Below are 15973 nucleotides of genomic sequence, written 5' to 3' on the forward strand. Positions count from 1 at the left end.
ACAATTCTAGTCACAATATTTTTGGGAAAAAAATGAAATGAAAAATTTTATTACCAAGAAAAATGCAATATCGATATTCTTATTCTTTATTGGCTGTAATATTCCTTTTGTTTCATTTTCTTAATAACCAACAGTAATTATTTACCCACATTTTGTAAAGGTAGGGGTAAAATATAATAGCCTATTCACGAAAATATTCCTTTAACTAAAAATGGGGGGAAAAAAACCCTTGGTAAAAATCCGGCCTTTTCTTAATACATTTTAATGAACATTTTGTACTACCTCCATTCTCCATGCTTCGCTTTTCTTTAGCTTTCAGCAGTCTGTAAAAAGAGCTCTGATTTCTTGTTAAATCTATTTGTAAAGTCCATCACACAACAGCTGTTTCCTATTTTAGATCTGTTTTGTGTGAGAGTTTTTAGGCATTAGAGCTGTGCTACTTCCACCTTCTCTGAAGTCACATGTATTGCCACTATTGTACGGTATTGCGTGATCATCTGCTGTTACAGCGAGGAAAAACTGATTGTACAGCCTGATGATAATCATGGTTCATTTTTTAAATTTCATCAGTTTGAGTAGTCATACATTTTTCATGATGTATTGTCAAGATATCGTTGCGTGCCTATTCAAACCCGAAGTGTAATGGAAAAATCAGTTAGTGTTGGTGCTCAATAATGGTTTAAAATAGTCTACAAGTATGTGATTGTTTAACTAGGAGTTTGTTTCGTGTTGGTAGATAGACAAAGAAATGTGCCCATTTTTATTTTCTTTCAAATCACGCATGCTCTGTTAATTTAAATGTGGCTTGTTTGAATGCAAGTCCTAGTGATATCAAAATAGTAGCACGCAAAAACGGAGCTTGGGGAAACACTGTTGTGGATTTAAATCGAGGCCTAACCTGGTTTGTATGCTTCTTAGTATGCCATGATTTAAGCCTTTTTAGTGCTTTATTAACAATCCCCACCACTTTCCAGTTGATCCTAGCAGCATATTGTTTCATTTTTAATTCTCTCATTATTTACTTTCAGGTTCCAGCAAATCTCATGTCCTTCGAATGAAAGGTCCAATCAGACGGCAGAAGAACTATTTTAAAAGGCGGGTGCTAAAGGACAGAAGAGGAGGAGGTTGAGGAGTGGCGGAGCGGGAAGAGAAGAGGAGTGGAGAGAGAAACTATTTTACAGTAGCTTTTCCACTGCCATCACCCAGCCTGAGTCTCACTGCAAAGCCCTCCACCACCACTGCCTTACAGAGTGGAGCAAGAGTGTGTGTGTGTGTGCGCGTGCGTGCGTGCGTATGTCCAACACTCCATTAGTGTGGATCTATCTCTCTGTCTGTCTCTCCCCATTTTTCTTTCACATTGTATTGGCACTTGCTCCATTACAGTCCCTATCTCAACCAAAGTGAAGAACTGTACGTCCCTCTTCCTCAGAACAACTTCTGTTCCTGCATCTCATCCACTGCACCAACTGGATATCTGGGTCTTAACTCCATCCACCCCCCCACCCTTTTTTTTTTTTTTAAATTAACATTCGATGCCCTGTTTCCTTTGTTCACATGGGCTGAAGCACTATCCATCAGTGGAGAGAAAATCTCAACTCTTCTCCTCTTCATTCCTCGCAAATACCACCAGGACACTGCAGGACCTTCTCCTCTCATCTAAGGAGACGGATTTTAAATGGGGCTGCCGCATTTAGGCCGAACCCACGCTCATTCACTCACTGGCTCACTCACGGTCTGTCACTCTCGCCCATGCACGCACATGTTAATTCTATTCATACACTTGAGTTGGGCTCGAGCAAGCATGACACATGGTTTTCCAAATGCAGGTTTAACTGCAGCGAGTGGACGTGTCTCTTTTGTTACAACCATTTCAACACTTTGAAAAGCAACTGAAAAAAAAAAAAGGGCTCTGATACTTGATGAATTCCACGTGAAAAGTATTCGCTTAAAACTCTTGAATATTCGCATCACTTTTTTTTAATTATTATTTTAGAGATTTGTATGAATTACACCTGCATGCTTCTCTCTCTCTCTCTCTCTCTCTCTCTCTCTCTCTCTCTCTCTCGCTCATGCACACGCGCATCCAGTTACACAAATTGAGCATTAGGGACAAATGATGAATTTTGTTTGTAGTCAGAGGCACCTAAGCCGTGCGTTTGGGAGGAAGACAGAGCAAAAGATGAGGCGCTTTAAAGCGAATGTAAAAATTGGATCAAATTGCCCATGTTTGGGTGGGGAAAGTGTGGGTGGCACAGTGTGCACCGGGGTGGGAGGGGTTTCTACAGCAGGTGCTCTTTATGGTACGACTGAAGCTGAACAAACTTCTAAACAGAGGTCATGTGTACAGTCTTTTTTTTTTTTTTCCTCTTTCGAATCTCTCTCTCTCTCTCTCTCTCTCTCTCTCTCTCTCTCTCTCTCTCTCTCTCTCTCAAGTTTAGTCCAAATCTAAAAAGTAGGACGTTACCTACCAGGACACGTACATCTTCGTATCTACTTGAAAGCTGTGAATGTCAGTTGGATTTTTGCCTGTGGTGGTTTCACTTTATTTCCGTACACCTATAGTTTGTTACAGCAGATAGGATTTAAAACTGAGACTGTTAGAAGTGGGTGTGGCTGCATGTGTTTGAATGTGTTGTACAGTAACGGTAAAAAAAAAAATCACAGTTCATACAAAGAAGCTATTCAGGAGCCATTTGCTTTTGTGTGTGTGTGTGTGGTGTTTTTCTCTTTATTTAGTTTACAAGTTTTTTGTTTGTCTATTTTTTTTATTTGCAGTATTACAGTAGATGATGTAGGTTCCAGTGCACTGGTCTTGGGTTGTTTTAATTGTCCGTTAGTTTGTTCATGCTTTTTTTTTTTTAATTTTTGATGTTTGAATGTGCTTCGTGTTTGGTTTTACTTCGTAGTTTTTGTCCTTTGGAAATGTTTTAATGTTTTCACCTGGGAGTTTACGTCTACAGCACAAGACTACACGTTGACGCATTGCGTTCGACATCCGGTTAAAGCTAGACTTGGTAGAGGAAGGATTTTTAAATGCATTATGGACTTCAGACTACTGTAAAATTGATAGTCGTCAGATACTGAAAGGCTTCTCAGTCACGCAGTCGAGGTTTATACAAGTGCATCCAGCTCTATAGGGAACAAGAGAGGTGGTTTTGATGAGCTTTGAACATATGAAGAGCATTCAAGTTCAGAGGAGACATGAACTAATGGCTCATAAAGCTGTTTACTATCCTTCCTTTTTCATGCTGTTTACTTTTGCTTTTTATAGTGTTTTTCTTTTCCCAAACTTTGGCTCTGTCCTCCAGTCACCTGTGCGTTTCTCGTGCCAGCAGCCTTGTAACGACGCCTCAGATCCTGCTTCATGCGCTAGTTTATAGGCAGCTGGAGAGTGGTTCAGTCTGTGATCAAAATCAGTCAGATTTTGTTTTATGATTTTCCTCTCGAACCTCTTGTCCAGCACTATTAGAGAATGAAGAATCGAAAAGCTCACCATTTCGACTTAATATCACTCGCGCTGGAAAGTACAGTCACAAAAAGCATTTTAAAAATATCCTTCAGGATTATACTGGAGCTAAATAATGACCCATGTCCGAAGTGAAAGCTTCGGAGTGTTTACCTGAGAAGTATAACCCGTCACAGGTTTGAGTTGATCTCGACAGGATGATGTAGAAGACATTCTTGGAGTTTTGTGAAGGCACTTTGGGATTATCCGAGGAGGATTTACACTGAGTTCAGGAACACAAAGCAGAGAAAAAATTATGTATCAGGTTTGTCACATATTTCCTTGAGAAGAAGCCATTTTGGCTCAAACCAAGAGTTTGCATAACACTGCGGTTTTAGCTGGGGTTTTGAGGCAGGATGAAGTCAGTCTGCCGTGATGGAGCAGCCGTTTATTGTTCAGGCAGGGAGCTTGTGCGTTATCTTCAGCATGCGACTGAGTGGATTTGGCATCGCTGTTCTCAGCTTGCAGTTTGTCACCGAACATCAGTGCACACTTTCATAGCCAGAGACGAGCGACGAACGTTCTGGGATCGGGTTTTATTCCCTTACACCTTTCTAAGTGGTGAAAAGGGACGCACGGTGTGTTCATGCGCGTGAATAAAGCCCTTCGTTTCACCAACATGCCAGAAATTGGCACAACTTTGAAGAGCTGACCTTTTCAACAAAATACGTTGTAGGTTCCCGCCGTCGCTTGCATCGATTCTTTAAACGATTTTCCGTCAGGCCTGAGCCTGACGTGCTTTAAACGGTTGAAATGGAAACACTAGTGGGCTGATCCGAACAACAAATCCATACCGAAGCAACTCGTAGTCCGTTGTACAGAAAAAGGTGACTGGAGTGACAAAACTCTCACTATAATGCAAATTGTGTTGTCTTTTACTTCTGCCTGTCTGCTCTCCATCTCTGATCAGATGCATGAAGTGGTACTGAGGCCGTGGTTATATAGGATTAGATTCAGACATCTGTCCAAATGCGTTTGGTGAATGGATGTTACACTTTACAGCAAAATAACCAGCTCTCGGAGTTAAAGTTCTGGAGTCGAATGGGATCATTTCTTTCTCTGTGTTTATTGTATTATGATATTTTTTTCAGCTGTTTACATTCTTTGAGACACCCTCTGAATGTCACACATGCATTGTAACTTAAACTAACACTGTTGTTGTTGTTATTATTACTACTACTATATCTACAGTATATCTTTTACAAATGCACAAACATCTGGGAACTTTTCTTTTTGCTCCATTGACCTTCATGGGATGGGCGAGAACATGGAGTGTCATGAAATGATTTCGCCCTGTATGTCGGTGTGAACGCGTCAGTCGGGGACCGTTTTCAGAGTCCTTCTGTTCCATCCATTCTGTGTCATCCTCCATTGTTTATAGCCTCCCTGTCCCATGACCCAAGGCAGCACTATGACCTCTTGACTTTAGAGCGATGTGCTCTTGGATTCCTGAAAGGACAAAACCAATAAACACGTGTGTTACTTTTTCTAAACCCTGGTGCTTGGTTGTTGTTTTTTTTTTAATTCTTTTGGAGTGTTTGAATGTGTGCATGTCACTGAATGTATGAATGGGACAACTTCCATGAAATCTGATCACAAAACTCCAGAAATCCAATCCATCAACTGACATGAATTATTACATTTTCGCAAAGTATGCAAACGAAATGAGTGTAGAGCAATCCATTATAGTTGTTTTTTAATAGGTGACGTGTAAGTCGCAAAGAATTAGAAGTGAAGATGTCTGTATTTTTGAATTTTGTCAATTTTACGAATCACAGTTCATACTGAAGAGCTCAATCATGCAGTTTTAGCTCGGCACAAATCGCCATTGATTTGCACTGGGCTACTGTCCCTCAATTGCATTTTGTTTTTTTACTTGTAAATTATGACTGGTTGCACCCATTGCCGTATAAATTAATGTACTCTCCTTACAGATAAATTCAGGAATCAACAGGTTCTTCATCCATGTATTTGGTGCTATACTATTTGAGCTAAATAAAATCCCATGCATTCACGTTCATCCCAAAGGTGTTCAGTGGGGTTGAGGTTAGGGCTCTGTGCAGGACATTTGAGTTCTTCCACTTCAATCTTAGTACACCAACCTGAGAGCTTCATCATGGAGCTCACCGGGGGCATTGTCATGCTGGAACAGGTTTGGGCCTCTTAGCTCCGGTGAAGGGGAAATTGTAAAGCTACAGCTTACAGAGACATTCTATACAATTGTTTTTGTGTCCAAATGGTTTTCAAGGTATAGAAGAAGCCGCCTTTGTCACACTCGGAGTGAAATTCATCCTCTGCATTTAACCCATCTGAAGCAGTGAGCACACATGCATATACACACACCCAGAGCAGTGGGCAGCCATGCTTCAGTACCCAGGGAGCAGTTGGGGGTTAGATGCCTTGCTCAAGGGCACGTCAGCCCATGGCTGCCCCATGTTAACCTAACTGTACGTCTTTGAATTGTCAGGAAAACCCATGCGGACATGGGGAGAACATGCAAACTCCATACAGCAAGGCCCCCATCAGCTGCTGTTCTCGAACCCAGGACCTTCTTGCTGTGAGGCGACAGTGCTCACCATGGTGCCACCATTTATAATATATAAAGTGCCTATTTGAAATCTTTCGATTACGTTCTATGTCTTGTATTGAATATTGTTAGTTTTTTTCTTTTTTATCAGACATCTAATTTAAGTTTGTTTACCTGACGTTTCGACGTACGACTGTCGTCTTCCTCAGAGTGTCACCGGATGTTGTTGGTGACGCATCTTTTATCAGCTGATGTTTCCGAAGGTGTGGCCTTCCTGTCTGGATTGACAGGTCGGTCACGCCTTCTACTGTCAGTTCGTCCCCTGCAAGATGGCACTCCAGGTATGGGAGAGCATGTATGCTCCCTCATCTCGGTTGATGGTCCTCGGACTTCGCTTACGGATCTCTATGGCCTCCTTGATCCAGCGCTGATGTTTATTTGATGTCTATTTGAAATGTCTTTAAAGGTGCATTAGATAAGATTTGTGAAAATTCGGCCTCTAACAGTTAAATAAGTGGCTTTAAATGAAATTTGAATTTTTTAAAAATAATATTCATGAGGATGCCAAGGGGTGTGTCGATAAAATGATTGACGAGAGGCCTGTTAAACCACAAACGTGCATTTATTTCTCCTCCCTGCACCATTCTGTGTTTCACTTGTCATGAGACCATTATTTTACAAAAATGATTCATTCCCATGTCGTTTATCCATCAGGGTCACTGGTAAAGTTGAAGTCAATCCCAGCTGACTTCAGGCAAGAGGTGGGGTTCACCTTGAATAGAGCTCTGTGATCCATTGGTAACAACACAGAGAGCCAGACAGCAATTCACACGTGTATTTACATCAATGGCCAATTTAAAGTAAAGTTGATCAAATCTGTATGTCTTTGGATCATGGAAGGAAACCCAAACAGGCATAAGATGATATAAACTCCACAAAGAAAGACCCGAGTCGGATGCAAGGTTCAAACCCAGAACCTGCTTGCTGTGAGGCAACAGTGCTAACTACTACACCACCTTATAAATAAATAAATTCTACGTATTTTCCCACCACATTATTTGTACTCGTAAGAAGGAAAAAAAAGAAATGAACACGACTATTGCGTCTTTTAATGTCAAGTCAAGTTTATTTTTATAGCGCTTTTAACCATAGACATTGTCACAAAGCAGCTTTACAGAATTTAAATGACTTTTTAAACATGAGCTAATTTTATCCCCAGTGAGCAAGCCTGTGGCGACGGCAGCAAGGAAAAGCTCCCTCAGACGACATGAGGAAGAAACCTTGAGAGGAACCAGACTCAAAAGGGAACCCATCCTCATTTGGGTGATAACAGACAACGTGATTATAACAGTTTTAACATGAAGTCAGTTTCGTTGATGTTATAACTCTTCATTGATGGAAACTTGAGTGCAAAACTGTTCATGACAACTGCAGTCCTAAAGTTAGCGAGTCAACTGTAGTCCTCAGCCATAAAGCATTACTGTAAGAGTCCAGAGCGTCTTCCAAGTGTGACTTTCAACTGGCCATATGGGGCCGTCCTACACAGGAGTGATGTGATGAGACTCCAGCCAGACATGGGACATCAGGATGGATCAGGGAAGTCTGAGGAGCAGAAGGAGGTCAGCATCTCGATCTCAGGATTGACATGTAACTCAGAGGGGAGAGAGAAAACAGGTTGTTGGGTATGCCCAATGTCACCTGATGAGTAAGAACAGTATACATTTTGCACCGAGTGCAAGCAGGGACTCCGGCAAAACTAACTACGACAGCATAACTAAAAGCGGAGAGCCAGAAGGTGTAACAGACGTGAAGGAGCCCTGGGAGATGAGCAGCAGCCACTACACCATCAACAAACTCGAGTGAGCAAGCAAGAAGGAGACTCATGTAATTTTGCATGTTCTCTATGTACCATGTAATGTGTACTGAAGCATTTTAGTTTATCTAAAGCTCTGGTCGTTAATGTTGCGTTGAAATGAATTGTTAGTTCTGTATCTAAGTGTATAACAAACTATAAATTGGGAAATTTAGCACTATTAGTGATGGATAGCTTGTTGGCCAAAGTGAGGCAAGAGTCACCATGGAACATGATGTTTGCGGATGATGATGTGATATGTGGTGAAAGTAGAAAGGAGGTTGAGCTGGGTTTGGAGCGATGGAGGTATGCATTGGAACGCAGAGGAATGAAGGTGAGCAGTAGCAAAACAGAATACATGTGCATCAATGAGAACGGGGATGAGAGTGTAGTGAAGATGCAAGGAGTAGATGTAAAGAAAGTTGGTGAATTCAAGTACCTGGGGTCAACTGTGCAGGAAAATGGGGGCTGCGATAGTGAGGTGAGAAAGAGAGTGCAGGCAGGGTGGAGCAGTTGGAGAAGGGTTTCGGGAGTCACTTGTGTTCCAGCAAAAGTGAAAGGTAAGACGTCTAAGACAGTAGTGAGACTAGCTGTGATGTATGGATTGGAGACCGTACCCTTAACGAAGAGACAGGAGGCAAAGTTGGAGGTGGTGGAGTTGAGGATGTTAAGGTTTGTAATGGGAGTGACAAGGTTGGACAGGATGAGGGACAGCACATGTGGAGAGCTTGGGAATTAAGCTAAGAGAGATGAGACTGAGGGCGGCACAGTGGTGTAGTGGTTAGCACTGCCACCTCACAGCAAGAAGGTCCTGGGTTCGAGCCCAGCGGCCAGCGAAGGCCTTTGTGTGGAGTTTGCATGTTCTCCCCGTGTCCACATGGGTTTCCTCCGGGTGCTCCGGTTTCCCCCACAGTCCAAAGGCATGCAGGTTAGGCTAATTGGTGGCTCTAAATTGAGCGTAGGTGTGAATGTGAGTGTGAATGGTTGTGTCTCTATGTGTCAGCCCTGTGATGACCTGGCGACTTGTCCAGGGTGTACCCCGCCTCTTGCCCATAGTCAGCTGGGATAGGCTCCTGCGACCCTGTTGGACAGGATAAGCGGCTACAGATGATGGATGAAGATGAGACTGAGATGATATGGGCACATCCTGAGAAGAGATGCAGAGCATGTTGGAAGGAGAATGTTGAGGATGGAGCTGCCAGGCACACAAAACGAGGAAGGCCAAAGAGGATGTAGTGAGAGAGGAGGACATGAAAGTGGTAGAGAAGGATGCGGAAAACAAGGAGCGATGGAGACGAAAGATCTGCTGTCGCGACCCCGAATCAGGAGCAGCCAAAAGATACTAGTAGTAGTGATGCTGGGCGGCATGGTGGTGTAGTGGTTAGCGCTGTCGCCTCACAGCAAGAAGGTCCAGGTTCGAGCCCCGTGGCCGGCGAGGGCCTTTCTGTGCGGAGTTTGCATGTTGTCCGCGTGGATTTCCTCCACAGTCCAAAGACATGCAGGTTAGGTTAACTGGTGACTCTAAATTGACCGTAGGTGTGAATGGTTGTCTGTGTCTATGTGTCAGCCCTGTGATGACCTGGCGACTTGTCCAGGGTGTACCCCACCTTTCGCCCGTAGTCAGCTGGGATAGGCTCCAGCTTGCCTGCGACCCTGTAGAACAGGATAAAGCGGCTAGAGATGATGAGATATGAGTAGTGATGCTAGGTGGTGTTAGTTGTTAATCAGTATGGTGTTGACGCTGTAGTTGTTGTACCACAGCGCCCTCTGGTGTTCACTTAAGTTAATCAGCTGCACTACTGAGATTATTAGATGCATTTTCCAAATTAGGAAGCTGACGAGAAAAAGAAATACATTCGACGACTCAATATTAAAAAAAAAAAAAAAATGAGTAAAGTAGGATTTATAAATACTTTTATAATCAACCGTAATTCTGGGTTATACAGTAGTATGGGATCACTTTAAGCAGAAAGGTGACGCACACCTCGCTTTAATGGCGTATATATATACACACACACACACACACACACAAGACGGACATGACATGAGATGAGATGAGATATGTGTTTGCACAGCGGATTAGTCAACTGCATTAAACCCCGACAGCTTTAATATTTTTTTGTGTGAAAGCAAGCGGTGAGTTGTATCCTCCACATCTTCACCTCACTCGATTGACTTGTGTGCATCACATCTAACTGGAGCTGCATTACACTAATAACACATTAGCCAGTTAGCAATTTGAATTAGCCGGCTAGCTTTCTTTTACAAGGCCATTATTTTTTTCTCTGATAAACGTTACTTATGTGTTTAGACGGATTAACAATCCTCACAGCATGACGGAGAAAACAAACCATGGAGCCTGTCATATTTTGCGTAGTTTATTTCCCTTCTAACTTGCCTTATGCTAGCTAGCTAGCTAGTTGGCTAGCTATCTACTTTGTTTGCATGTCCAGCTCTGTATTTAGGTATTTTGTGTTCCTGACTGTGCCAAAGCAGACATTTTTTAATATTTCACTGTCGTTACTTGGTTCATAATATAATATATTAGTAAAATAGCCAGGGAGCAGTTAGCTATATAAAACCGTAAAACCTTTTTACGAGCCACTGAGTTTTTCATCTTGTAAATGTAGTCATTATTTTGAAGACGACAGCATTTTTGTTGAGAGAGAGTTTGTAGCTTGCTTGCTATCTGTGTCTTCATTCATTCATTCATTCAAGACATAATATCATGTAGTCCTATGTTTGTATGATCAGTGACACGGTTATATCCATCTCTCATAGCACTTATCTAGCTAAATCCATCCATCCATCCATCCAGTTTGGCTGTTAGCTTCATGCTAATGGTTCAGTGGGACTTGTGGTGGCAGAAGTTAGCTATGAATGAGCGACTGTCCAGAGAAGGAAGTTGAAGTCCTGCCTGCGTGGAAGCCCAAACACACAACCTGCTCCAGTCAGGTTCATGGAAAAGACACTACTCTTTTATTCACTATCCATCTCTTCCTTCATGTCTAAAGAAAAGAAACTGGAGGATTGGTTGATTAAAAAAAAAGGCAGCAGGGTCGTATTCTTACTTGTACTGGATTGAGGTGAAGAACCACCGAAGCGTGCGGCACCTCAGAAAGCCTCCATCGAGATGATCAGTTATCGTATAAAAGACGTGACAAACGTTTAGAAATGGACACGCCTAATACGCTCCTGTTAATCAGGGGTGGTGTCGTGGTTAGCTCTGTCGCCTCACAGCAAGAAGGTTCTGGGTTCGGGCCCAGCGGCCGGTGAAGGCCTTTCTGTGCGGAGTTTGCATGTTCTCCTCGTGTCCGTGTGGGTTTCCCCTACAGTCCAAAGACGTGCAGGGTTAGGATCGGACCTGCCTGATCCATCCTGGTGCCCTGTGTCTGGTTGGAGTCTCATTGCATTGCTCCTGTGGAGGGCGGCCCATGTGGACAGTTGGGGGTCGCGCCTGGAAGACGCTCTGGACTCTTGCAGTGGTGCTTTTGTGACTGGGGGCTGCGGTTGTCGTGAACGGTTTTGCGCTCGGGTTTCCGTCGGTGGGGGGTTTATAGCATCAACGAAGCTGACTTTGTTAGGACTGTTAATGTTATCGTCATGTCTGTTGTTGCCCAAATGAGGATGGGTTCCCTTTATGGCCCTTTTCCACTACCCTTTTTCAGCTCGACACGGCTCGCGTTTCGACTACCTTAGAGCAGCACAACTCAGCTCGCTTCAGCCCTACTCAGCACCCAAAACTCGCACGGTTTTGGAGTGGGGCTGAAGCGAGCCAAACTGAGCCGAGTGGGGCTAGGGGCGTGAGGAGACACTCCCCTGTGCACTGATTGGTGAGGAGGAGTGTCCTCACATGCCCACACACGCCCCGCGAGCATGCTGGGATCTGTAAACCCGGAAGAAGAATTACGAATTACGAGAATTTCTGAAGCCTTATGTGCCTCGCCTCATCTATACGCTCTTGCCAGTATCTGTTGGCGTTGTCGGTGACAACAAGCCACAGCACCAAGACCAGCAACACTAACGACTCCATGTCCTCCATGTTTATTGTTTACTATCCGGGTCGTGAGACTACCGCTTAAAAGGTCACTGATGTCACTGTTTGCGCCGCCTAACGACATCACGTGACGTCCACCCACTTTCGCTAACTCCACCCAATGTGTCCACCCACTTCCAGCCAGCACGGTTCAGCGCGGTTGTAGTTGAAATGCAACTCCAACAGCCCCACTCAGCTCGACTCGGCCCAACTCAGCACGGCACGGCTCAGCCCGACTCAGCCGCGTTGGTAGTGGAAAAGCGGCATTAGAGTCTGGTTCCTCTCGAGGTTTCTTCCTCATGTGGTCTGAGGGAGTTTTTCCTTGCCACCGTCGCCACAAGCTTGCTCATTGGGAATAGATTAGGGATAAAATTTAGTTCATGTTTTAAGTTGTTCAAATTCTGTAAAGCTGCTTTGCGACAATGTTTATTGTTAAAAGCGCTATACAAATAAACTTGACTTCGGATAATTGGTGGCTCTAAATTGACTGAATGGCTGGTTGTCTTTGTGTCAGCCCTGCGATGATCTGGAGACTTGTCCAGGGTGTACCCTGCCTCTCGTCCATAGTCAGCTGGGATAGGCTCCAGCTTGTCTGCAACCCTGTAGAACAGGATAAGCGGCTACAGATAATGGATGGACAGATGGACGGATGGATGGATGAATACCAAGGAGTGGTGTTCAACCTCTCAGAAGGTTCCAGGTTCGAACCTCACCACCGACGAGGGGCCTTTCTGTGTGGAGTTTGCCTCCGGGTGCTCTGGTTTCCCTCACAGTCCAAAGGCATGGATGAATACCAAGGAGTGGTGTTCAAGCCCAAGAGCTAAGAGAATGATGGATCATATGGCAGTGTAAAGTTAACAATTAATCACTTATTCTTAAGAAGGCATATTGTTTTCATATTAAGATTTACATAACCTTTGATGGAGGATGAATTTATTTTCTCAACACCACCCTGGCACTTTGGAGTGTGTTGAGAGCTTGGTCTTAAAAGCCTCCACGTGCCTATAAAGTTTTTTTTTTTTTTTTTTCGTCGTCCACCGCTTTGTGGTGGCTAGTGGACATTCCAGGCTCTGGTTGCCTCTTGTATAGAGGGCTACCGCATGACGTCACCACGCCGCGAGATTTTGTTAGGCGCCATATTGGAAGACCAAGTACATGCACTCGCAATATAAAACAAAGTACGAGCGAGAGTAAAGTGACACGATGGATGATAATTCTGGTTATGTGAGAAAGGGCACGGTATGTGGAGAAACTGGCTGTGATTGATGGGTTTGACCCATATGATGAGACTCGCGGCAAGGGAGAATGGAAACATAAGGAGGACCGGACACCAATTCTGCCATCTGTTTGCTACCCAGACATTGTAAACTATTTGTTGTTTACACCCAGTGCCTACACTGCTGATGACTTGAAAGCCTACAAAGGGCTACAGGCTTAGAATTATGTTGTTAGTGGCTTGGTTCGTGATATTACAGCTGTTATTAAGAATAACCTACACATAGTTATGGCCAAGGTAATCTTGTTGATATCTTTTTAATAATATATCTTTTCAGTTGAAAAATTAATACTTTTTGTTACTATTAAGGTATCCATAATTTAGGTTAATTTATCCAAATTATACGTATGTATTTATGATATATGCCTACACAACAACTATGCTTTATTTATATAATAGGAGGGAGAGCAAGCCCCAAACCATCCTAAATTATTATTATTATTAAATTGTAGAAGTCTGGGAGGCTTGCTCCTCATACAGTTATCAACTTGGGGCCAATTTAGCATGTTTTAAATCTGAATTTCTTGCGTTTGCTTACCTCAAAGTGTCCGCAGATCATGCACAGACTTATCCATTATATCCACAGTTTTTTGCCAAGTCTCACACAGGTTTCTTTCAAGTCTACTGTTGGGCCAATAAATCATAAATAAAACAGCTCAGATTTGTCTGTTTAAGTCGTTTGCCACTCCACTTTATTCTCGTGGGTTCACATATCGCTGCCGTTATTTCCCCCTAATCACGAGTTTGTTGGTCTTCCAAAATGGCGCAGGGTCTGTTTCCTTCCGGTTTCGGGTGACATCAGTGAAATCCCTCTATATTTTTTCCTAACTCAGTGTTGGCGTTCTCTGTAAGTCAGAGGTCTTTGTGGGTGGCATGGTGGTGCAATGGTTGGCACTGTCGCCTCACAGTAAGAAAGTTCTGGGTTCGAACCTCACCACTGATGAGGAGGCTTTCTGTGTGGAGTTTGCCTCTGGGTGCTCTGGTTTCCCCCACAGTCCAAAGGCATGCGATTAGGCTCACTGGCTACTCTGAATTGTCCATTGATTAAGCTTTGAGAGGGATGGGCTCAGCCAAGTTTAAATCCCCTAGACACACCACTGATGGCTGTTAAAATGCCCCTACAGCCCTTGCAGGCTAGGAGGAGAAAAAACAAGAAAGGTCATTGCTACAAATGGCTGAATTTCATTGATGGTTCCTGCTCTCCTGTCGCCATGTCACTGCTCGTCTCTTCCTGTCTGTACGCCCCCTTTCGAACTTCCTCAAAGTTCTGGCCGTGTCAGAAGCCAGAAGTCTTTGATTAAAGTCTGAGTGGGTCCGACACTCCTCCACCAAAAAGAGGACAACGTGGGATTATATGAAACTTGCAGGATCCAAGTTCACGTTGAAGAATGTTTGTGAGCCAGGATTGTGCTGATTGATGAAGTAAAGGTCAATCCATGAGATATCACCAAAATCCTCCTGACTGACCTTGTCAGGTTTGTGTCATCCTTCCAGAGATTAAAGGGATAGTTCGGGATTTTTGACATGAATCTGTATGGCATCCCCATCAATAGTGTCGTGCAAACACACTGACTTACCCCTGACAGCATCCTGTGAGTCCAGTTCTTGTCCAGTTTTGGTCCAGACGAAAGTAGTCCGGCAAGTTTGTTGGGGTCACGAAAGTAAAACGTTTTTCGTCTCAAAACAGTACGTGTTCAAAAGAGTGATATATTTGCATCACAAAACCGTCGCCAAATAAAAAGTCAGACCTCGAAATCGCTTGGCACTATTTTCTCTCCCTTCTTATCACTGCGCGCTGCCGCCAGGTGACAGCCACGGCTGTTTCATTCATTGTTTACTAGTGATGGGAATTTCGGCTCTTTTGGCTCTTCTTACTATAAGGAGCCGGCTCTTTCGGAAGATTTTTTATAATTATTTCTCATGACTTGTACATTCGCATCGAGTACACATCAATGCAAATTAACACGAAGGGATTTACTAGACCAATTTATATCTGGAACTATTTTCAGCCACAGCACAGGCAAAGCACCGCTGCAGGCGCAAAGACACCGCGCAGCGCCTGAAAACCCGTTTTCAGGCGCTGCGCGGTGTCTTTGCGCCTTCCTTTTCCTACCTATTCCTTTAATTGCTGTAATTAACTAGTTAATTCTGATTCTATTTCTCCTCTCAGTTATAATCTGTCCTGCTTTTGAAAAGATCCTCTCTGGGGGGACAGATGCTGCCACTATACACATCCTCCGTGCCATCACGTGTGTAAGCCGTGGATAGAGTGCAGCCTTGGTCTCCCACCAGCTTAGTGGGTCTGCGTTTCGCTGTCACCTGGCGGCAGCGCGCAGTGATAAGAAGGGAGAGAAAATAGTGCCAAGCGATTTCGAGGTCTGACTTTTTATTTGACAACAGTTTTGTGATGCAAATATATCACTCTTTTGAACACGTACTGTTTTGAGACGAAAAACGTTTTACTTTCGTGACCCCAACGAACTTGCTGGACTACTTTCGTCTGGACCAAAACTGGACAAGAACTGGACTCACAGGATGCTGTCAGGGGTAAGTCAGTGTGTTTGCACGACACTGTTGATGGGGATGCCATACAGATTCATGTCAAAAATCCCGAACTATCCCTTTAATGTCACTAGTCCCAATAAACAGTGTCCAAAATTTCAGCCTTACCTCTCTGTTAGTTTTTGAGATATAGGGGAATGAATAAGGGGGCGTGGCTTGCTTTTTTTTTTTTTACTGTAAAAACAACTGATATAGAAAAAACTCTGAAGTTCCAT

At 43.6% G+C, this 15973-nt stretch overlaps 2 protein-coding genes across 6 annotated transcripts in view; both read left to right on the forward strand.

The window, feature by feature from the left end:
- Positions 1-4998, forward strand: part of ralgps2 (Ral GEF with PH domain and SH3 binding motif 2) — a 306158-nt gene extending 301160 nt beyond the window's left edge. For all 5 annotated transcript variants that reach the window (XM_060917537.1, XM_060917533.1, XM_060917535.1 and 2 more), the window contains one exon: positions 1029-4998. In XM_060917537.1, coding sequence (XP_060773520.1) covers positions 1029-1058 — 30 coding nt within the window. In that variant the 3' untranslated portion in view covers positions 1059-4998. The remainder of the gene's footprint in view (positions 1-1028) is intronic.
- Positions 4999-9842: 4844 nt separating this feature from the next.
- Positions 9843-15973, forward strand: part of fam20b (FAM20B glycosaminoglycan xylosylkinase) — a 151959-nt gene continuing 145828 nt past the window's right edge. The window contains exon 1 of the mRNA XM_060917538.1: positions 9843-10020. The gene's annotated coding sequence lies outside the window, so the exon portion shown is untranslated. The remainder of the gene's footprint in view (positions 10021-15973) is intronic.

This window comes from Neoarius graeffei, chromosome 3, assembly GCF_027579695.1.
Source record: "Neoarius graeffei isolate fNeoGra1 chromosome 3, fNeoGra1.pri, whole genome shotgun sequence".
NCBI classification, from domain to species: Eukaryota; Metazoa; Chordata; class Actinopteri; order Siluriformes; family Ariidae; genus Neoarius; species Neoarius graeffei.